This window comes from Microcaecilia unicolor, chromosome 2 (assembly GCF_901765095.1).
Source record: "Microcaecilia unicolor chromosome 2, aMicUni1.1, whole genome shotgun sequence".
Taxonomy (NCBI): Eukaryota; Metazoa; Chordata; class Amphibia; order Gymnophiona; family Siphonopidae; genus Microcaecilia; species Microcaecilia unicolor.
In genome coordinates this window covers 615,875,606-615,900,133 of record NC_044032.1, presented here as the reverse complement: position 1 = coordinate 615,900,133, position 24,528 = coordinate 615,875,606, and the positions used below count along the sequence as shown (strand labels likewise).

General features: G+C 41.0%; 1 protein-coding gene across 1 annotated transcript in view; it reads right to left on the bottom strand.

Moving 5' to 3' along the window:
* The window catches only part of LRBA (LPS responsive beige-like anchor protein), a 1,257,537-nt gene that overhangs the window by 1,079,494 nt on the left and 153,515 nt on the right, over positions 1-24,528 (bottom strand). The window contains 4 exon segments of the mRNA XM_030191657.1: positions 7,951-8,032; positions 9,523-9,631; positions 15,711-15,803; positions 17,078-17,175. Coding sequence (XP_030047517.1) covers positions 7,951-8,032; positions 9,523-9,631; positions 15,711-15,803; positions 17,078-17,175 — 382 coding nt within the window.

The window sequence follows — 24,528 nt, the reverse complement described above, 5'->3', positions numbered from 1 at the left end:
TCCGGAAAAGGTTCGTTTGCGGATTAATACCTTTCAAATATTTGAACGTCTGTATCATATCACCCCTGTTTCTCCTTTCCTCCAGAGTATACACATTTAGTTCAGCAAGTCTCTCTCATACGTCTTGTAACGCAAATCCCATACCATTCTCGTAGCTTTTCTTTGCATCGCTTCAATTCTTTTTACATCCTTAACAAGATACGGCCTCCAAAACTGAACACAATACTCCAGGTGGGGCCTCACCAACGACTTATACAGGGGCATCAACACCCCCTTTCTTCTGATGGTCACACCTCTCTCTATACAGCCTAACAACCTTCTAGCTACGGCCACCGCCTTGTCACACTGTTTCGTCGCCTTCAAATCCTCAGATACTATCACCCCAAGATCCCTCTCTCCGCCCGTACCTATCAGACTCTCCCCGCCTAACACATACGTCTCCCGTGGATTTCTATTCCCTAAGTGCATCACTTTGCATTTCTTCGCATTGAATTTTAATTGCCAGACCATAGACCATTCTTCTAGCTTCCTCAGATCCTTTTTCATGTTTTCCACTCCCTCTGGGGTGTCCACTCTGTTACAGACCTTAGTATCATCCGCAAATAGGCAAACTTTACCTTCTAACTCTTTGGCAATGTCACTCACAAATATATTGAACAGAATCGGCCCCAGCACCGATCCCTGAGGCACTCCACTACTCACCTTTCCTTCCTCCGAGCGAATTCCATTCACCACCACCCTCTGGCGTCTGTCCGTCAACCAGTTCCTAATCCAGTTCACCACTTCAGGTCCTATCTTCAGCCCCTCCAGTTTATTTAAGAGCCTCCTGTGGGGAACCGTGTCAAAAGCTTTGCTGAAATCTAAGTTGATTACGTCCATAGCTCGTCCCTGATTCAATTCTCCTGTCACCCAATCAAAGAATTCAATGAGATTTGTTTGGCACGATTTCCCTTTGGTAAAACCATGTTGTCTCGGATCTTGCAACTTATTGGCTTCCAGAAAATTCACTATCCTTTCCTTCAGCATCGCTTCCATTACTTTTCCAATAACCGAAGTGAGGCTTACCGGCCTGTAGTTTCCAGCTTCTTCCCTATCACCACTTTTGTGAAGAGGAACCACCTCCGCCGTTCTCCAATCCCTCGGAACCTTTCCCGTCTGCAAGGATATATTAAACAAATCTTTAAGAGGACCCGCCAAAACCTCTCTGAGCTCCCTCAATATCCTGGGGTGGATCCCGTCCAGTCCCATGGCTTTGTCCACCTTTAGCTTTTCAAGTTGTTGATACACACTTTCTTCCGTGAACGGTGCTCTATCTACTTCATTCTCGATTGTATTATTTCAATACACAGTGGGCACAAACCTTTTTTTCTTCTCCTGAGAACATTCAATGACTCTGCAGATTATTAAACACCTTATGCAAGATTATCCACATTGAGCCTGCAAAGAGGTAGGAAAATATGGGATACAAATGCAATAAATAAATAAATTATAGCTTCCCTGGTAAACTCCAAGGAGCACTGTCGCTCACTTCCTCTCTAAAATCTTGCCTACTAGACTTTAGTGGGCAATTTAAATTTGTATGGGATGGAGGTTGGGGGTATTGTAGAGGTGTCCCTTGGTGTGTCACCTATTGTTCAGCTATGGCCTATGATCAGAAGTCTGACTAGGCCAGGAACCATCTTCTTTGAGCAAGACCGTCATGGCTGCCTGAAAGCTTCCTGTTATTGCCAGCTCAAGGACACTGGCATTCCACAGCATATCTGCATTTCATCTTTGGGGCGGAAGTTGGTAAGACAACAGATTTACACCGACAAGCATGAGATAAGGCTTGTAAGCCCCTTGGTTGGTGTCTCTGAATCAACTATGGACATCTGTTATCCAGGCCTGTATTTCATCTGCTGGACAGGAAGAATACATGATCCAATTAGGCTAAAACAGTCACCCAAGGACAGAGGTCTGAAACTGGACTTTTGGAAGACCAAAAAAATTTTTTGATGAGTTTTGGCACAGAGAAATTCTCCCTCTTTTCCCATACAGTAGAGTTCTCCCTTTCTTTCCTATTGTGTTTTTTTGTTTCATTTATCTGTTTACCTAGCCTGCTTTTAGTCTGTACACCACCTAGATGAATATCCCGTTTGGTGGGCTAGTAAGTTACTAATAAACTTGAAACATATGTTTAATTCTTTTTTGCATCTGATAATTCCATTAAGCAATTAGAAGACTTCAGGACATTTTCAACTCCACTGCTAACTGGTTATAGCTAAATAAGTTGGCTTTAAATATTGATAAAACAGATTACATTAATAGGGAATGCAGATGAACAAAAGGTTTCCTCAAGCATACTATTGTCAGAAAATGATTTTAATTTTTCAGCATACTTGGAGTTTAGGATTCATTTTGGACTCCATTTTTTTTTTAACAGAATATGCAATGATTAATTTTTTTTTAAGTTGCACATGCTGAGTAGACTGAAAGGATGCATTCCATTGGACAATTTTGGAACTGTTGTACACTGTTTAGTTTTGAACAGACTAGATTACTGCAATTCATCATGTTTAGGATTACTGGAGGATTATCAGTTTCAAGCATAAAATCACTGCACATAATTAAAAATCCTGCTGCTTGTTTGCTTTCAAGTTGCTCCTGTTTTCAGCACATTTCTCCTGTTTTCTGTCACCTTCAATGGTCATCAATTAATAAGAGAACCAAAGTGTTACTTTTATTCATAGAGCCTTAAAGAAACCTGCTTTACGATTTTGTTTTGATTTTAAATCATGTTTTTATGTAATTTATTGTATTGTTTTTCATTGTGTATGTAGATGTGATCCACCTGGCTTAGGCAGAATATCCTATATAATAATTCTCACCTCCAACGTTCTGTGCCTGGGACCATAGCTCCCTAGGCTGGAGGTGGTCTGCTAGGCAGACACGCACTGACGTCATGACATCTGATTCCTAGGCAAGGGGAGGAATAGGGAAACACATGCAGCGTGTTTCCCTACTCCTCCCCCTGCCTCGGAATCATGTCACCGCCTGCGCTACGGCCCACTCGACCCCCCCCCTCCGCGAACCTTTCGCCCCCCTCCCCCCCCCCCGCCGTTGTGTACTACCTGTGCTGACGGGGGACCCAAACCCCCGACAGCCGAAGTGTTGTTGTGCCCTTCGCGTTCCTTCCTCATCTTCTCTGGAAGTTCCTCTGCGTGCGTCTGACGTCAGACGCACGCAGAGGAACTTCCAGAGAAGATGAGGAAGGAACGCGAAGGGCACAACAACACTTCGGCTGACGGGGGTTTGGGTCCCCCGTCAGCACAAGTAGTACACAACGGCGGTGGGGGGGGGGGGGGCGACAGGTTCGCCGATGGGGGGGGGGGGCGAGGGGGCCATAGTGCAGGTGGGGGGAGGAATTGCCTGCCTAGGGCCCGTTTCCTTGCCTTCAGAAACGGGCCTTTTTTACTAGTAAATTAATAAACCTTAAATCCTAGTAACCCAGATTTTACAGACCAGATTATGCAAGCTCCTTTCAGTAATTCAAAGAACAAAACTGGGGCTTTAAGGCTTTAACAGGCAGTATTATCTGAATGGCAATCAGTTCAGAAGTATCACCGTTCCAAAACTGTCACCTTAACAGATTGTAAGCTCTTTGAGCAGGGACTGTCTCTCTTTGTTAAATTGTACAGCGCTGCGTAACCCTAGTAGCACTCTAGAAATGTTAAGTAGTAGTAGTGGTAGACTGCTCTGAGAGAGCACAACAGAACCACATTATCTACCTGTATGAATCCACTGATGCTTACTATTATTAAAGAAATTAACACACAGTCAATCTGACTGGTCCATCAATTCTGTGTGTCTCACTTGTGGCACAGACATGGGCTAACCTGATCCATCCACTGCGTAAATTTGTAGCATTGTTCCAAACATTACAATTCCCAAAAGTAAAAGTAAATTGCAATGGAGTTGCCTAAAGAGACCTTAAGAACTTTAAAGTAGCATATTTAATATTACTATCTAAACATTTGAAATACAGCACAGAACCTGTTGGCTAGTTCTCAAGTTTTGAAAAAATATATTTTCTTGTTTGCTTAACATTTGAGCTCTGTCCGCATTACGAGGGAATTCAAACCAAAAGTGCTACATTCTTCTGCAGCTAAAGAGCCTTAACAGCACAAAGTCTGGCGTAATCATAAGAGAATGTATTGGCTTTAACTAAATGAAGTTTGTTAAAGCTGGAAAGAGACTTCTGGCATCCTTCTATCCTTGATCAAAGCCTTTGTCCATAAATTATATATCATAGTTAAGGTCCAGTTTATCAACAACTCATGTGACATATCCCAGACAAATAGTTATATACTGCCCTGGATCAGAAAATTTGTGCACCCATTTCCCCATGGAATTGGTAATGAATCAAACATAGAACAGAGAAGAAACACAAACAGGAAGCAAAAGGAAAAAAAAACAACCATACTCAGCTAGAGGGCAGAGACATGGAGAGGCATGGGGGTGGAGGGGGACAGAAAGCAACAAAGTGGAAAAGATCTGTAAATCCCTCAAGTTTAAGAAATATAAATTGTAAATCAAAGAATTCTTACACAAAAAATTTATCTTGCAGTTGGCTAAGACCTTTTTTTTCCCAGCCCATATCTGGTGCTTTTATACCGATAATGCTTTTAGGTTAATGCTATTTCTCTATTTCAAGTAATTTAGGCTGACTTCACTAAATAATGCAATCGGAGCTCTGCTGGAACCTAAGCAGACATTAAGTCAAAATACCCTGTGTGCATACAAACCTTCATGAAAAAAATACAATCCTTTTTAAAACATCCAGATGACAAAAGCATCCATACTAAATTACACTTAATTTTGATGTACTAAATTACATATAATTCTGACAGCAAAGGAAACTGGTTTTCCAAAGCAGACAAAACAGAGGTTGTTAGGCAAAGTCTAATCCAAGATTTTATTCTATACAATGAAAAGCAATAAGAGGCTGAGCTTTAATGAACATATTAACTTTGCTAGTCACTAGAGAATGACACAGGGATGGGGGGGCCGCGGTAAATGGAAAACAAATGGCCCCTTTACCGCGGGTGTGGAAGCAAAATTTTTTACCTCTTTGCTACTGCAGTTAAAAAAAAAAAAAACCTGTGGTTACCGCTCCCGTGGGTCCAGCATCGCATCTCCCTCCCTCCCACAGTAGCTCTATATTATGCAGCCAGCTAAGCCAACAGCAATCCCCACAGGCCTACTCCAGGGCCTTCTCTCTGCTGGGTCCTACTTTCTGAAGCAACTTCCAGTTGGCTGCATAAGAGAGCAACCGTGGTGGAAAGAAGACAAAAGTGCCAGACCCGCGAGGGCATGCTGGAGATGGAGGAGGGGGCTGCTGGACCAGCTAGGGCTCTTCAGCTTGGAGAAAAGGCGGCTGAGGGAGATATGATAGAGGTCTATAAAATTATGAGTGGAGTTGAACGGGTAGATGTGAAGCGTCTGTTTTCTCTTTCCAAAAAATACAGGATGCTGGGCTTGATGGACCTTTGGTCTTTCCCAGTATGGTAATACTTATGTACAGTATATTCAGAAGTCCAAAAAGAGTGGGGAACCATTTATTCAGAAGTCCAAAAAGAGTGGGGAACAAAGAATGGCTCTTCAAAGACAAACCATGGAACCACTAGTTTATAACTATTGAAAACCCATCTCTTCGACAAGATATATCACAAAGATCAACACGTGTAACTGTATAATCTTTAAAATATCCAGAAATGTCTTATGTCTTTTGCTTTAACACTATCATGTAATTCACCACCATGTAACCCCAAACCCTCTGTAAAACCAAATGTATATTCTCTTCTATTTCCAGTATCCATGATGAATTGTTAGCTACATTGAGCCTGCAAAGAGGTGGGATAATGTGGGATACAAATGCAATAAATATAAACATATATGGTCAGTATTCTCAATGGAGAAGGGTAGGTAGTGGGGTTCCGCAGGGGTCTGTGTTAGCTTGGAGTGGAGGAGTAGCCTAGTGGTTAGTGCAGTGGACTTTGATCCTGAGGAACTGAGTTCAATTCCCACTACAGCTCCTTGTGACTCTGGGCAAGTCATTTAACCCTCCATTGCCCCTGGTACAAAATAAGTACCTGAATATATGTAAATCGCTTTGAATGTAGTTGCAAAAACCTCAGAAAGGCGGTATATCAAGTCCCATTTCCCTGTCCCATTTTAACATATTTATAAATGATCTAGATATGGGAATAACTACAAGGTAATTAAATTTGACAACGACACAAAGTTATTCAAAGTTGTTAAATCGCAAAAGGATTGTGAAAAATTGCAAGACAACCTTGCGAGACTGGGCATCCAAATGGCAGATGTTTAATGCGAGCAAGTGCAAAGTGATGCATCTGGGAAACAGGAACATGAACTATAGCTATGTGATGCAAGGTTTCACTTTAGGAGTCACCGACCAGGAAAAGGATCTGGGAGTCATGATTGACAATACGTGGGAACTGTGTGTGCTCAGTGTGCTGCAGCAAAGAAAAAGAATATTAGCATTATTAGGAAAGGAATGGAAAATAAAAACAGATGTTATGCCTTTGTATCGCTCCATGGTGCGACTGCACCTTGAATACTGTGTGCAATTCTGGTCACCGCATCCCAAACAAAATATTGTGGAATTGGAAAAGGTACAGAGAAGGGCGACAAAAATGATAAAAGGGATGGGATGACTTCCCTATGAGGAAAGGCTGAAACGATTTGGGCTCTTCAGCTTGGAGAAAAAAATGGCTGAGGGGTGATATGATAGAAGTATACAAAATACTGAGTGGTGTGGAACAGGTAGACGTGAATCGCTTGTTTACTCTTTCCAAAAATACTAGGACTAGGGGGCACGCAATGAAGCTACAAAGTAGTAAATTTAAAACGAATAGGAGAAAATACTTCTTCACCCAACGTGTAAAACTCTGGAATTCGTTGCCAGAGAATGCAGTAAAAGCAGTTAGCTTAGCAGTGTTCACAAAAGGTTTGGATAGCTTCCTAAAAGTCCATAAGTCATTATTAAAATGGACTTGGGAAAATCCACTGCTTATTTCTGGGACTGTTATGGCTGACAGACAAGAGCACTTTGTCATACATACAGCCAAATGATAACATATGAGACATCCCCAAGATTCAATTTGTATAGTACTGGGTGACACTCACTTTTCTACTTTATATTTTTGTATATACTTGCTGAGTTTTGAGAACACAATAAGTAGAACGCCTAATTTTTTTGACAGTATTTCTGGGATAAGCAGCATAACATGTAATGCACTGTTTTGGGATCCTGCCAGGTACTTGTGACCTGGATTGGCCACTGTTGGAAACAGGATACTCGGCTTGATGGACCTTTGGTCTGTCCCAGTATGACAACACTTATGTACTTATATTCTGCACGTTATAGGAAGAAATTAATCTCTTTAGTTCTTTGGTGTGGCTTCTTGAGGTTTTGGTTTAATCATTTTGGTCAGCTATTACATATCTGGCATTTGTGTTCTGTGTGTGTGTGTGACCGAAGTATTCTGTTCATGAATCTTCAATGTAGCGTTCTATAGTAATTTGGCTTGTTTTCCTGATAACGGAGACGATATTTTTGAGGGGTGACAGGGATTTGTCGATCCTTGTTCTGTATTATTTGTGATTTATAAAACAAAAATTGTACAGAATATTGTTTCTTTTTATATTTTAATAAAATGATTTAAACATAAAATTGCAACTGTGAGTTTTGTGCTGATGGGATCAGAGCTTGCGGGGACAGGGACAGTGGCATCTTGGAACCTACTGAGTTTCACAGCTTGAAGATTTAAAATCCCCCATATCACTCCTACTGATAAGATTCAGAATGTCATTTCAAGTCTTGAACATGAATAAGAAATGGTTTATTGAAAAAAAAGCATGCTTTTTAATGAAATTAGCTCTTACGAGGATTTTGAATTTTCACAGAGGAGTCTGGATCAGGGTGCTGCTTATGCACTACCTGTGTGCAAATCTGTTCGATTAAGATCTACAAGAAAAGAGAAGAAATTATATAGCATGTACACATACCAGTTGACAGCATTCTTTCAACATCTATATTGCAAACCACAACAAAATATTTCTAGGGCTAGCTTTCCATCCTCAGGCCAGATCCCTCCTCCTCCTCCTCAGAGAGCTACATCATTTCACAGTCCTCAGGATGGAGAATGAGTCTCAAACATCACACAATGGTTAGACTTCATTGCCAGACTCAGGATGTACTGTATACTGGATTTCAGAGGGACCCGTGTTCTATAGCACTGTCAACGGCTGTCACTACAATGGCTGCACAGATGAAAGTGGGGAACAGTCGTTAAAGATAAAGAAAACCCCCAGCTTGCAGAGAATGAAGGCCCCAGTAGAGACCAGTTCTTGGTGAAGCAGAAGTCCAAAACTCAGGGAACAGACAAAATAAACATTCCTAGTCCTTCAGAGAACTTGATTTTTTATAACTTTCTTTCATATTGAAATGCATGAATTCTCTAGACACAGTACTGTATAAGATATCCTGCTTTATCTTTCTGAAATCATGTAACACACACCATGTAGTTCTCTTGCATTATATACACCTGTGTTTTCTAAGTCCAAACCGTAACTATATATTCAAATATGTTGTGCGGCACACTGTATAGCACTTACAACAAGGAGTGTTGATATAGAAGATTCATACAGCCAAAATAAAAGCTAGGTAAGCACTCAAAGGAGGCAACACAGGAAGAGAGAGGCCTAGCTACTTGTGTCCTATATGCTGCCTTTTAATAGTAATATTCTGGGACTTAGGATGTATCCACAAGAGAGAGGAGACTACACGTGCTCAGAACAGAGCTCCTACATGTTAGAGAGCTAACACAGACATCTCTTGTTCATGAGAAGTGCCAAGAGCAGAGCCCGTGAGGTGCTCTAGACTTATTCATCAGGCACTGACAACTCTTTACCATGGCACTCCTGATTAGGTCTGAAGGCACACTGACTGAGAAACTCTAATTTATTTGTTGCATTTGTATCACACATTTTCCCACCTATTTGCAGGCTCAATGTGGCTTACATAGTACCGTGATGACGATCACCAATTCCAGTATGACAAATACAGAATGATATTGTAGTAAAGTTCATGTGTGACAGACAGATTAGGGAATCAAGGAGGAAGAGTTAAGTTATGTCCAGTTCGAGTATTAGTTTCGTTGTGTAGCAGGGTTCAGGCAGTGCAATTCATCTGTGTAACAAATATATTGCTTTGGTACAAACATTTAAATAAAACAGAGCATGAACACTTCTGTCCATTATTCAAAATGATTTACATGATTTCTTACAAAAGCTTTCTGGAAAACTTCCTGACAAACAGCTTACAAAAACTCTTAACAGCAAACCTGGCTAAATTGCCACTATTATCTGGAACCTAATCAGAAATAAACACACATGCAATTTCCTAACAATGTTTTTCAGGCAGTTAGGGACACTGGACTCAACACATATTACAACCTCAAATAGGACATTGTATGTGGTCATGGTGAATGAGTTTGCGTGAAGCATCAGCCTTTCCACAAGTAGAGAGAACAATCCGTGTCCCAGCATGATCTCTGTTTTTCTCCTGGAGTTCACGACAAAAGCAAAGAAAGTGAACACTCACCATTAATATCAGCAGAAATTTCACGTATGACTATTTCAGCTTGGTAGTAAACAAAAGATTATAGCAGAATGTCATTTTTCAAAAGAAAAAAAAATACTGTCAGACACAAAATCACATGATGAGTAATCTCCCACAGTAATGTATGGTGCTACAAACCATGCCCAACCTCATATACAATGCTCACAAAATGAGTAGTTCCCCATATGGGTAACGTAAGGAGAGAGGGTTCTTTTTCCAAGTTTAGTAAATAGAGCAATTGATTGGTAGGAGTGCTGGATATGGTAACAGTAAGCAAACAAATCTGAACATTTCACAACTCACTGTAGCTATCTGAACATGCAATATGCCAAGGTCAACAGAGGAAACAATTTTCAAACATGGTTACTATGTCTTATTTTTAATTGGAACCAGGAAAGAAGCTTTGCTGAAAAGTATACACATACACATCTGCCACAGGTCATATCTCCAAGGCAGCCAGTTCTGTAATTGATTAATCTTCCAGCTCTATCATACAGATATACGGTATAAACAGATCTACAATAAGAATGTCAAGTCACAGTATCTCCAGTTGGGTTTCAACAGAAACCAATACCATTTCCCTTTAAATTGTATGCTGTCTTTTGTCCAACATACCTGTACAACATAAGCAACATACTCAGTTTTACACTATGCCTTTTTTAATTGGCGTTCATATTTTTTCATAAGACTAATTTTATAAAATATTAAATATAGCAATCGTAGCCACTCCACAATAAGGGTTGTTGTTAACGGTCACACCACAGCTCCCATTCAGAGAGGAACCAGACAAGGGTGTCCATCATCTCCACTGTTTGTCCTGTCTTTAGAGCCCCTATTGAGATCAATTCAGAACACCACAAGGTTTCAAAAGGTCCAAACGTGGAATTTGAAGCCATTGCCTTTACACATCTGATCGTGCACCGTTAGACTCTGAATTGTTTTTCACATCTGATACAGAATATTTTGCTAAACGTAAAGGGTCATGGATTTGATATACCACCTTTCTGTGGGTACAACCAAAGCGGTTTATAAATAAGATATGCAGGTACAATTGACAGCTTTGGCTTAAGATTCAACTTGGGTACAATAGAAGGCTTTTCAGTTTTAGAGTTGGTAAAAGCATCTTGGAAAGGAGATTTTCTGTTGAAATCAGCACTGGGATTCTATAAATACTTGGGGGCATTTCTTTCAGACGATCTGAGGAGATTCAACTGAATGTCTCTAAATTGGGGGGGAGTGGGGGAGACGACAAGTCAGTGAGTTGGGCCTCTCTGCTACTTTCTTGTAAGGTAAAATCTGCTGGTATGAGATGAATCTAGATCCAAAATAGTTATATTTGTTACATTTGTATCCCACATTTTCCCACTTATTTGCAGGCTCAATGTGGCTTACATAGTACCAGAGAGGCGATTGCAGACTCCGGTGTAAACTAATACATAGTTGTGGTAAGGTAACGTTCATGTGGTATAGCCACATAAGGGAATCGTACTTCGAAGGGTTGTGTTATGTCCATTTCTTTTTTTTTTTTTTTTCCGTTGCAGAGATCAGGCATTTATGTTGGATTGGTAGGGTGTGCCTTTTTAAACAGGTAAGGTTTTGCCGACTTCCTTTAAACTTGCACAGAGCAGCAGAAAGCAGTGTGTTCCATGGCACCCCAAGGCTTTTCTGCTCATTAGCACCTTTCCCTACGGTTGGCCCAGCCTACCAGCTCTTGTAAGGAACAGAGGAAGCAGCGCACTCTGTGGCATCTCTCCTCGCGGGCCTGCCACTCTGTTGATTAGGGTACAAATAGGGGAAAGAAGGCAAGCTTGTGAGGAAAGGCACTGTGGAATGCACTGCTTCCTATATTCGCTGCAAGAGCTGGCAGGCCAGGCTGACGATGGGGGGAGGGGGAAGGCGCTAATGAGTAGAAAAGCCTCCAGGCAGGCACTGGCAAAAAAGAGCTACGAGTTTGAGGTGGCAAAACAATAGTTTTGGGGTGGCATTTATCACCTCATAGCGATGCCTATGATGGGCACGCCATCATACATACACTCCAGGGCTGCCTATTAAAAAAGGGAACATAAGGAAACTCAATAGGGTTCTCTCTAGATTCTCTAGTCTTTTAGTATTTGCATGTGAAAATGGATCACTTGCTAGTTACAGTTCAGAGCAGTGTGATACTAAAGCTGCTTCAGTCAGCATGGAAGGAGTCCTGAAAGTTGCATATCAGGACTCTTATGACATTTTTACCACAAAAGGGATAATGTGGTTTTCTTATAAGGGGAATAAAGTGTTTAGGGATAGAGCGACAAGGGGATTACATCTAACTCGGTAAGTGCAGGACAGAAGGTGATTTTGTTTGAAAATCTGAGGCAGAGATATGGATTAAGAAATAAAAGCTTTGATATCTCTGCAAGTGAGACGTTATATCTGTTCTTTGAGCAAGATGAATTTAATTGAGAACTGGGGACAAAGCCGAAGGATTTCTTTTTGCGTGGGTATGCAGGAGAGGTTAGAGGTCTCATCCATTCACAAGGCTATCCTGAGCCTAACTCCTCTGAAGACACTATCTACATTAGTAAAAAGATGGATAGGGATGAAATTATTTGTGGGGAGGCAATTGCAGGCTTGTTTTGCTAGGTTTCCTGAAACAACAGGCAATGCTTTGTTTAGGGAAAGGTAGTATAAACTGCTTAAAGGTGCATTTAGTTCCCCCATGGGCATATAAAGCCAAAATTAAACAGCTAGATCTGTGCTTAAAATGTCAACAGAAGGGAGGTACATTGGTTCACATGTTGTGGAAGTACCTGCTAATACAAAACTATCAGAAATGATACAAAACTATTTAGGGGTTTTGCTGGACAAGGTGACAGAGTTCACATTTGAGTGGGTATTTGACTGCCCATCATAGGCATCGCTATGAGGTGATAAATGCCACCCCAAAACTATGGTTTGCCACCTCAAACTCATAGCTTTTCTTTGCCAGTGCCTGCCTGGAGGCTTTTCTGCTCATTAGCGCCTTCCCCACCATCGTCAGCCTGGCCTGCCAGCTCTTGCAGCGAATATAGAGGAGAGATGTCGCAGAGTGCACTGCTTCCTCTGTTCCTTACAAGAGCTGGCACGCCGGGCCAATCGTAGGAAAGGTGCTAATGAGCAGAAAAGCCTTGGGGATGCCATGGAACACACTGCCTTCTGCTGCTCCGTGCAAGTTTAAAGGAAGTCAGCAAGACCAACTGTCTGCAGGTAAAAAGGTGCAGGTAGGAGAGGGGAGGGGGACAGATGATGGAATGTAAAATAAAGGGAGAGAGAAATGAAGAACTGAGAAGGGGAATATAAAAGATAGAGATGAGGGAGGAACAAAGCAGAAGAACAGGAAGGAGGCTGGGTTTGTATGTGAGGGAGGAGATAAAAAGAGCAGATGGGAGCAAGCTGTATGTGAAAAGAGTTGGGGAATGAAATGTGTGTGCAAGAGGGGAAGGGAAGTGTGAAGTTAACAGCACAGAGTAAAGAGAAACAAAAGTTAAAAAAAAAAAAAAGACAGGATGGGATGGGGAGCAGCACAAACTGGAGGACTAAAGTGAAGGATTGGATTTGGGGAGTGATATGATGGGGAGAGCAAGAAAAGAACAGGGGATTTGGTAATTAGGGAAGAAAGCAGGGACTCAGTTTGGATGGGAAAGTGAGAGAGTTGGCAGACAGAACAAGGAATTTGGGCATAAGAGGGGCTTGGAGGCTGAGGGAATTTGGGTGGACCATGGAGGCTTATAGGTATGGGTAGGAGTTTGTTAGATGATGGGGTATGAGTGAGGGTGTTAGAGAAGAGGGAAGAAGGATGGGAAGGTGTCAAAGATGCATCATGAAAGAGCTGGAGGACAGGGAAGGTGCCATGGAGAGTACGAGAGGAAAGTCATCTCTAAAGGGGGAGTTTGCGCACAACTCACTCATTTGGAGAAATTCCTCTGAGGGAAACATAACAGTGATTGTGGAGTAGGAGCTCAGTCTCAAATTTACTGCCAATGCTTCCCGTAAAAATTATATTGTGCTAAACACAGCTTCCCTCTGGAGTTTTTAAGACGAACTGTGGGAGTTAGTGTTATTTTGGTATTGTAGTTTCAAGTGTCATTTTGTGTTACTTTGCAAAGTGTTTCCCATGGAAGATGAGTGTGTTCCCAAGATGACACTACAGTTGTAATATATATTTTTGTATACTGAATTATAAAGGTAATCATTCTAGCTTCACTGTTAGGAATGTGGAGTGTGAAACAGAACTGGGAGTGACAGGCTTGAACTGAGATTCCACCCCATCCTCTATAGTCTCGACTTCACTCCCTTATGGAAGAATTGAATGATGCTACCAAATACTACTTGTTTCACTGGATGGTTGAAACTGGCTAAAGGGATTTCCAAAGCATTTTCTTATAGTATCTTTTATAGACAATTTGAAGGAGGAGAGCTGTAAAGTGCAGAAATATCACTTTGGCTTACCTCCCCTGTGCCCCCCAAATACTTTTGTCTAGTGACACTACTGCTGTCCATGCTCTTTTGGAAGCTGGGAAGGCATACAGAGGGTTTTATTCAGAGGGCATGCACAGTGAGCATAAAAGACATTTTGGTGGCTCTGTGATATGAAGATTGGCCATCTTATTGGGGTTAGCGTAATGAACTGCATTTTCTAATGACAGAAATGATGGTAGAAGGGCACCCTGTTAGAAAACTTTTGGTGGTCTGAGAGGACAGTGTGTCACTTAGGGCCAAAAGTACTAAACACTTTTTGCAGGTGCCAGAGTTAAAATTTAGGGCTGCAATGTAATGGATATAATGGGTAGATCCCAGAGAGGAGAAGAGTAGCTGCTCTGAAAGCAAGATGCTGTGGAACAGGGGGATTTGGCTTACAAGGGTTCTGCTGGGCATAAAACACTGCCTAGCAGAGAGTAGTTGGATTGAATGGTGGAGGGTCTGAAGCTCCAGTAGAGTTAGGGAGTAGGGTAAGGAGTGAGGATGCGAGTATAAAAACAGACATGGGATGTTGGTAGTACATTTTTGAGTAAGGAAGGAATGGTTGAATATCACTGAAGATAAGGGATAGTCAAGCCCTTAGAACTCAAGGTCCATCATTGAGTCCTTGGTGGCTCGAGTTTAGTGGGGGTGGAGGGAGGATAGGATTAAAGGGAAACAAAGTTATGTTATATTGGGATTGCTATTGTCACAGGGGGATTGGATATGAAATCGTACGGTGCTTGGTTGAATCACTCTTATACGAGTTTCAACAAAGGTTTTTAATATGTGAAGGGCAGTTCTGTAACTGGATTCCTGCACTTATGCATGCAAACGTACAGACTGATGGCATTTATGCAGTTAAGTGTACACTTAAGCACATAAGTGGCAGAAAAATAGCTACACACTAATCTGTGAAAGTGAGTATTAAGAGCATAGGGCAAGTTCGCATGGGCTGGACTTTCACTTTTGTGTGCAACTTACAGAATACAGTAAATTACCATGCCCTTGCCAAATATAGGTACTTGCAGTTGCGCCTGTCTATGGCTAGTGTAACTGCGGGCATGTAAATGTAAAGCATGTCAATGCTAGGTTACACTAGTATTCTATAACAGCATCTGGGTGCCCAGATGCCATTATAAAATAACGTTTTCATAGTGCAGCACCAGGGTGTCTAAAAGGAGGCACCCACTTATAGGCTTGTACCCTAAGGACATTATAAAGCAGAATACTAAAAACATTTAAGAACTTCTCCAATAGCATGATATGCATCATTACATATTTTTTAAATTTTAATTCAGATTTAAAATGCTGAATTATCATTTCTACACCACAATTATAAGATAAACACTATGGTGAGCACCTAAACATAAAACATTGCCATACATATCTATATGCATACAAACACTCCCTAAAAGCTTCCTTTTGCCTATCTGACTAGATCAAGCATAATCTAAAACATTATATTTTATAACATTTTCAGCTATAATATATAAATAATCTCAAATTACTGTTTCATCCTACCTCCAGCAGCTCATCTACTTACTTGGGTGCAAGATGTTTCAGGAAGTATCCCAAGACTTTCAGGCCTTGTACTCGTATCCCTTCACTTCTGGATGCCATTAGTTTATAAACCACTCTAAAAAGGGAGAAAAAGCTTCAGGCACAAAAAAACTACAGGGGCTCAAATTAAACCAGAGTACAACAAATAAGAATTACATCTGGTAACATGAGAGAGAAATCATCAGCCTGGGTTCCTCTGTACCATCTTTTCCTTTATGGAACTCTTCAAAATAAAGACATGGATTGTATGAAACTACTGAGAGTTACAGATTCCCCATCTACCACAAGTGTTCTGTACGTATATCTTGAGGAGAGGGCTAATATGAGCATTCCGCCAGTGTCGCTACGCTCATATTAGCCCTCTCCTCAAGTCACTTCACTGGCTCCCTATCCATTCCCGCATGCAGTTCAAACTCCGCTTATTCACTCTGAAGCTCCTCAGTACCTCTCCACTTTTATCTCTCCCTACAGTCCTCCCTGGGAACTCTATTTACTGGGTAAATCTCTCTAATCTGCACCCTTCTCCTCCACCGCTAACTCCAGACTCCGTTCCTTTTATCTTGCTGCACCATATGCCTAGAATAGACTTCCTAAGCCAGTACATCAAGCTCCATCTCTGTCCGTCTTCAAATTTAGGCTAAAAGGCCACCTTTTTGATGATGCTTTTAACTCCTAACCCTTACTTACTTGTTCAGTACCCATGTTTTATCATTCCCACCTTAGTAATTCCCTTATCTCTTATGTGTCCTGTTTGTCTGTCCTAATTAGATTGTAAGCTCTGTCAAGCTGGGACTGTCTCTATGTCCAGTGTACAGTGCTGCGTACGTCCTGGCCAGTTAGCTAGCCTTAAGTTGGCTAAGCAATAATATTCAGAACGAGATAGCCGGCTATCTCAGCTGAATATTAGAGATTAGTGGCTAGCCCAGACACCATGTCAGCCAAAAAAAAACCCTTGGAAATTCAATGCCAGCCGCCAAATATGGCCAGGAATTGAATTTCCGGGTTCGCTGCTGACTGTGGGAGGCAGCCCAGCTAACTCCCACGGTCTGAGTATCACCCCCTAATAATAAATCTTTGCATGTAGGATACAATGAGGAAGATGTGATTCAAGAGCCATTTGGTGTTAAATTAAATGCAGATCAAAATGTATATTTCCTACGATGGTACCTTGATTATCTACATCCTCCTCTAAAGATACTTACTGGAAGGAGTAGAAAAATATCATGTAACAGAAATTTTACTATCAAAAAAGATGGCCAATTGTTCAGCGGTAACAGATGAATGGGAAGCAGCATGCTTAGTTAAACCTCTAGTGGAATAAATCAAAAATTTCAAATGGCATATTCTTACCTCAGTCCATTCCTCTGATCAAAGGAAGGGATCATTGAACTTGGGTGCTCGGACATTAGAGCTACGAGTAACTGCAAGACGTCCATCAAATTGTCATCCTGTAATTTAAAAAGTGCAATATTTCGAGTTATAACTTTTGAAACTAAAGAAAAGTGATTAGTCCACTAAAGAATTCCAGGTTATTCAAATACAATTCTCACACAAAGCTTAATACAACTTAAACTACTATGCATGTGGAGAAAGAAAACTTGTGGCTATTTCACATCTGGCCTTTTTTTTTTTTTTTTTTTAACTGAATCTGTTATCAGAACACATGGTCAAAGCAACAAAGCAGCATTCAAAAGAGGATGGGAAGTGAGACTGGTGGGGGGGGAGGAAGATAGGGGGGGTGGAGTTGTGTGATCACAAGCAACTAGGTGGTTGCCTGAAGAACAGCTCTGGAGCCTTACCCCAGCGAAAGCATTAAAACATCCAAAGAAATTGCAATGAGATTGATATTATGAAGCATAAAATACCCACTTATCAATGGCAGAACAGTGTCTTCTTTCCAAACAGCTTAGTGTATGCTGAGAAAAGCTGACCAAAAAAAAAAAAAAGACAAAAAGAAAGAAAATTGGAGACATTATTCTAAGCCTTTAAGTCTTGCTCACTAGCTGATTCTGGCATTCTGGTGAGCAAGACCTAAAGGCATAGAATAATGGTTGCCTAAGGCCTTGGATTTGGAGCAGGAGCTACCAGCCTTCTAAGTTGAACGAGTGCCTCACACTGGACTGAGAACATAGTATGAAATGTGACCCTAAGCCTTTTGGGGGCAGAATTATGCTGTCAAGGATACATACTAAAAAAAAAATACTGTCAACAAAAAAAATTGGAATAGAAAAGACCCAAAATTTTGAAATTTCAAGACTACTCAAGCCCAAGTTACCACCTGTCGCAGGGCCCTAGCCCAATACTGAGGCATACTGCACAAGAAAGGTATGCAGGCCATGGTGCAGTTTCCTGCTTGAGTGAAATTCTTATACAAAAATAAAATGTACAACATAGCCTATTTTCCCACAGGTCTTTAGTTCTGTGGGATTATCAATCACCACAAGCACCAACTGCAAACACTCCTCCTCCAGTAAACTGACAAAGCTGGACTATGGTGGCTCTGACCTACATATGAACAGCCATACTGGGTCAGACCAATGGTTCATCTATCCTGCTTCCAGAAGTGACCAATCCAGGTCACAAGTACCTTGCAGAAACCCAATTAGTAGAATCATGCCATGCTACCACTCCCAGGGCAAGCAGTGGCTTCACAATGTCCATCGCAATAACAATACTATGGACTTTTCCTCCAGGAACTTGTCCAAACCTTTTTTTTAAACCCAGATACATTAACCCCCATTACCATTACTATTTTTAAAGTGAAAAAATATTTCCTCCTATTTATTTAAAAATATTACCATGCAATTTCACTGAGTGAATGCGTGAAAAAATCAATGAAATTCATCTGCGCCATACCACTCAATTTTGCAGACATCAAATTATATCCCTCCTCAGCCGTCTGTTTTCCAAGCTGAAGAGCAGTAACCTATTTAGCCTTTCATCATATGGGAGCAGTTCCATTCCCTCTATTATTCTGGTGGCTGCTCTTTGAACTTTTTCTAACTCCACTATATCTTTGAGATACACCGAGCAGAAATGAACACAACACTCGAGGTGAGGTCACAACACGGAGCGATACAGAGGCATTATAATATTTTTGGTTTTATTTTGTATCCCTCTCCTAATAATTCCTAGCATCCTGTTTGCTTTTTTAGCCACTACCGAACACTAGGCAGAAAATTTCAACATATTGCCTATGATGACACCTAGGTCTTTTTCTTGAGTGTAGACTCCTAAAGTGGACCCTAGCATCAGATAACTATAATTCGGATTAGTCTTCCCAATGTGTATCACTTTGCATCTGTCTACATTAAATTTCATCTGCCATTTGGATGCCCAGTCATTCCAATTTCCAGATCATTTATAAATATATTAAATAGCACCGGTCAAGGTATGGATCTCTGCGGCACTCCACTATTCACCCTCCTCCGTTCAGAAAAATGGCGACTTAAATCCACCCTCTGTTTTCTGTCCAATAACCAAGTAGGACATTGTCTCCTATCCCATGACTAATTTTCTCAGGAGTCACTCATGAGGAACTTTGTGAAAGAATTTCTGAAAATCTAGATACACTATATCAAATGGCTCACCTTTATTCATATGTTTATTCATACCTTCAAAGAAATGAGGCAAATTGGTGAGGAAAAACCTCCCTTGGCTGAATCCATGCTGTCCCATTCAGCCATGTTTATCTATGTGTTCTGTAATTTTATTCTTTGTAATAGTTTCCACTATTTTGAAGGGTACTGGTCAGGCTTACTGGTCTGTAATTTCCCAGATCACCCCTGGAACCCTTTGTAAAAATCAGCATCGCATTGGCCACCCTCCAGTCTTCAGGTATTACAGACGATTTTAATGACAACTTACAAATCACTAGTAGCAGATCAGCAATTTCATCTTTGAGCTCTTGCAAAACCCAGGGGTGTATATTATCCCGTTCAGATGATTTATCACTCAACTTATCAATTTGGCTCAGTACATTTTACAAGTTTACTGAGATTTCTTTCAGTTCGTCCACATCACCACCCTTGAAAACTATTTCCGGTAAATGTAGATCTTTTACATCTTCTGTAAAGACCGAAGCACAGAATTCATTCACACTCTCTGCTATGGCCTTGCTCTTTTTGCTCCTTCCTGATTTAACGGTCCCACAGATTGTCTCGCAGTCTTCCTGCTTCGGATATACTTATCGGCAAGTTTTTCTTTTTTATTCTGTTTTAGCCTTCTTTAGCACTGGTTTTGCATAGGGCTTGACAATGCATATGTTGTTTCTTATTTTCTTCATTCGGATTCTTTTTCCATTTTTTTTGAAGGATTTTTTTAGGCTCCAATAGCCTCTTTCACCTTACTTTTTAACCACGCTGGCTGTCATTTGCTCTTTTTCCACCTTTGTTAATATGTGGAATATATTTAGTCTGGGCTTCCACAATGGTATTTTTAAACAACGTCCATGCCCGATTTAAAATCTTTACATTTGAGGCTGATCCTTTCAGCATCTTTTTAACCATTTTGCTAATTTTGTCATAGCCACCATTTCAAAAATTAAAAGCTGCTACAGTACATTTCCTTAGATATCAACTCTAATTTGATCATGTTATGATCACTGTTTCACAGCAGATACACCACCACTAACTCTTGTACTATGCCCCACATTCCATTAAGAATTAGATTCAAAATAGCTCCCCCTCTCGTTGGTTCCTGGACAAGGTGCACCAAGAAGTAGTCATTTATTACATCTAGAAATTTTACCTCCCTAGCACTCCCTGCTGTAACACTTACCCAGTCAATATTAGAATTGAAATCACCCATTATAATGCTGCCCAATTTGCCAGCTTTCCTGATTTCTGTAAATATTTTTATTTTTTTTATTACATATTGTATTTTCAACAGTCTGTTTGTTCTGTCCTGGCGGACAGTACTACAGCCTAAGTCCAAACAACAACAGCCATCCTAACCCTTCCCTCCTGGGCAGAAGCTCCTGGAGAAACATCCTCTGTGTGTGTGAGAGAATACTGCAGCCCCTGGTGGGCTGGTACTGGCTACAGAATTACTTCCTACTTCACTAGGATGATGCTCTCTTTTTAGGACTTCAAGGCAGATCAGAGGCTACAGGCTGGAGGTAGGACTTCTATACACTGTCCCTGTAGGCCTCCTATATGTACCTGACTTCCAGAGCTCCTCTGCTACTCTAGCCTCAAGAGAATAGACTTGTTCTCCAAGCTGGGAGCTCTCTGCATTGAGCACACACTTTGTATTGAGCCTGTACTGTAAGGTAAATTATTAAGTTACATGAAGCTGTGAAAGAGCACCAGAAGTGGTCCATCTCCTCAGGATTTGAGGAAATAAGATCATAAGAACATAAAATAGCCATACTGGGTCAGGATCAATGGTCTATCTAGCCCAGTATCATAAGTACATAACTGCCATACTGGTACAGACCGAAGGTCTATCAAGCCCAACATCCTGTTTCCAGCGATGGCCAATCCAGGTTACAAGTACCTGGCAAGATCCCAAAACAATACATTTTATGCTGCTTATCCTAGAAATAAGCAGTGGATTTTCCCCAAGTCCATTTTAATAATGGCTTATGGACTTTTCTTTTAGGAAGCTATCCAAACCTTTTTTAAACCCCGCTAAGTTAACTGCTTTTACTACATTCTCTGGCAATGAATTCCAGAGTTTAATTTTCTCCTATTCGTTTTAAATATAATATTTTGTAGCTTCATTCCATGCCCCCTATTTTTGGAAAGAGTAAACAAGCGATTCACGTCTACCTGTTCCATTCCACTCATTTTATAGTCCTCTATTATATCTCCCCTCAGCTGTCTTCTCCAAGCTGAAGAGCCATAGCTGCTTTAGCCTCTCTTAGGTAAGTCATCCCATCCCTTTTATCATTTTCGTCGCCCTTCACTGTACCTTTTCTAATTCCACTATATCTTTTTTGAGATACAGTGACAAGATTTGTAACAATATTCGAGGTGCGGTCGCACAATGGAGCAATACAAAGGCATTATAACGTCCTGATTTTTGTTTTCCATTCCTTTCCTAATTATACCTAACCTATTTGCTTTCTTAGCCGCTGCACACTGAGCAGAGGGTTTCAACGTATCAACGATGACACTTAGATCCCTTTCCTGGTCAGTGACTCCTAATGTGGAACCTTGCATTACGTAGCTATAGTTTGGGTTCCTGAGGAAAATCATAAGAGATCTACAACCTATACTCCAGGAGGATGAATTACTGAAAGAGATATTCCCATCCCCACCAGTACTGGCCTTCCGACAACCACCCAACTTAAAACACAAGCTAATCAGAAGTAAACTTCCATCACAGACTGAAAAGGAACAGAAGGGCACACTTCCCTGTAATTTATCCAGTTGCAAACTATGCCAAAATATTTCACAGGACCCCACAGTTACCCACAAAGGAAAGATATCTCTCTATATAAAAGGCAACACCAACGTTCTATGAAGCCTCCAGCCGGAAGTGTGAAGGGGGCGAGATATCCAGTTTCCCTATGAGTGTCTGCCCCGCCTTCTCTGTAACACAGTCAGTGAAGGAAAACAGCAGAACACGAAATCAAATCGCTGGCTCTGTAACAGTGAAGGACTCAGAGGGGGGAGGGAAGAGAGGCCAGAGGGCAGGGACACACACACTCCCACATGCACACAGAAGAAAACATTGCTAGCCCCCGTTTCATTTGCATCAGAAACGGGGCTTTTTTACTAGTTCAACATAAAGGGATCTTTCACTTGCTCATCTTCCAATGTGGTATATATCATTCAGTGTAAAAAATGTAACGAAGGATGCTATATTGGAGAAACAGGCCAGATGCTTAAAACAAGATTCAATTTACATAGACATCACATGAACAATACTGGTGCCAGTAGGGTTCCCACGCCTGTTGGTTAACATTTTACAGGACCAGGACACTGTACCAGTGACTTCACAGTGAGAATCCTGAAAGGTAGCTTTAAAACCATACAAGAACGTAAGACCTTTGAAGTCAGAATGATTGAATATTTTAACACCCAACAGAAAGGACTTGACTTAAGGATCTGGGGTTCCTAGCCCATTATAAACCATAAAGCTGTATTTCTCTGTTGATCACCCCACCCCTCAATTATCCACACCCATCCTGTTAGAATATCAATGATATGCTTTGATGTCCCCATGCATACCTCCGACCCACCCCCATCCTCCCACCCTGTCAGACTGTCATAGTAATGCTTGAATGTTTTCACTTATATACACTGTCAGCTAACACATTTGCTTATTTCCGATCTGACGAAGAAGGGCAACCTTCGAAAGCTAATCAAAAAATGTATTAAGTTATGTCCAATAAAAAAGGTATCATCTTATTTTCTTTTCCATGTTTTATTTTGTTTGATTTCTATTGATAACCTTAAGAGTGGACTAACACGGCTACCACACTCCTCTACTTAATCCACAATAGGACACTACCTCCTATCCCATGACTCCAGTTTCCTCTGGAGTCTTTCATAACGTACTTTATCAAACAAGGAAAACAAATCCACAAATCCAACACCTTTTGAAAATCCAGATACACAATATCGACCAGCTCACCTTTATCGCCCCTTCAAAAAAATGTAAGATTGGTGAGGCAAGATTTTCCTTCACTAAATCCATGTTGGCTTTGTCTCATTAATTCATGCTTTTGAATATGCTCTGTAATTTTATTCTTTATAATAGTCTCTACCATTTTGCCCCGCACAGACGTCAGGCTCACTGGTCTAAAATTTTCTGGATCACCTTTGGAACCTTTTTTAAAAGCTGAAGATACATTGGCCACCCTCCAATCTTCTGGTACCATGCCTGATTTTAAAGATAAGTTACATATTATTAACAATAGTTCTGCAAGTTCATTTTTCAGTTCTATCAGTACTCTGGGATGAATACCATCCAGTCCAGGTGATTTACTACTCTTGTTTGTCAAACTGCGCCATTATATCTTTCAGGTTTATAGTCATTTCATTCAGTTTCTCTGACTCGTCAACTTTTAATACCATTTCTGGACTGGTATCTCTCCCAAATCTTCCTCAGTGAAGACCGAAGCAAAGAATTCATTAATCTCTCCGCTATGGTTTCATCTTCTCTGTGTGCCCCTTTTCCCACTTGGTCATCTAGTGGTCCAAATGATTCTTTTGGTAACTTCTTGCTTTCAATATACCTCAAAAAAGTTTTACTATGTGTTTTTGCCTCTAACGCATTCTTTTTTTCAAAATTCTTCTTTGCCCTCCTTATCAGCGCTTTGTATTTGACTTGCCATTCCTTATGCTGTCAGATCATTCTTCCATTTTCTTAAGGATTGTCTTAACTCCAATAGCTTCCCTCGCCTCACTTTTTAACCATGCCGGCTGTCGTTTGGTCTTCCTTCCTCCTTTTTTAAAACACGGCCTGGGCTTACAGGATGTAAATTTTTGACTTTCACAGCTGCTCCTTTAAGTTTTTTTTTTCACTTTTCTTCCTTTTTGAAAGTTAAATGCTAATGTATTGGATTTCCTGTGTGTACTTGCTCCAAAGTCGATATCAAATCTGATCATATTATGATCACTGTTAAGCAGCCCCAACACCATTACGTCCTGCACCAGATCATGCGCTCCACTAAGGACTAGGTCTACAATTTTTCCTCCTCTTGTTGGCTCCTGTACCAGCTGCTCCATAAAGCAGTCCTTGATGAAATCAAGGAAGTTTATCTCCCTAGCATACCCTGTTACATAGGCGGTTGGTGGCCCAACTGTTTGGATATGCTAAAGGGGCGGGGTCAGAGGTGGGGCTTA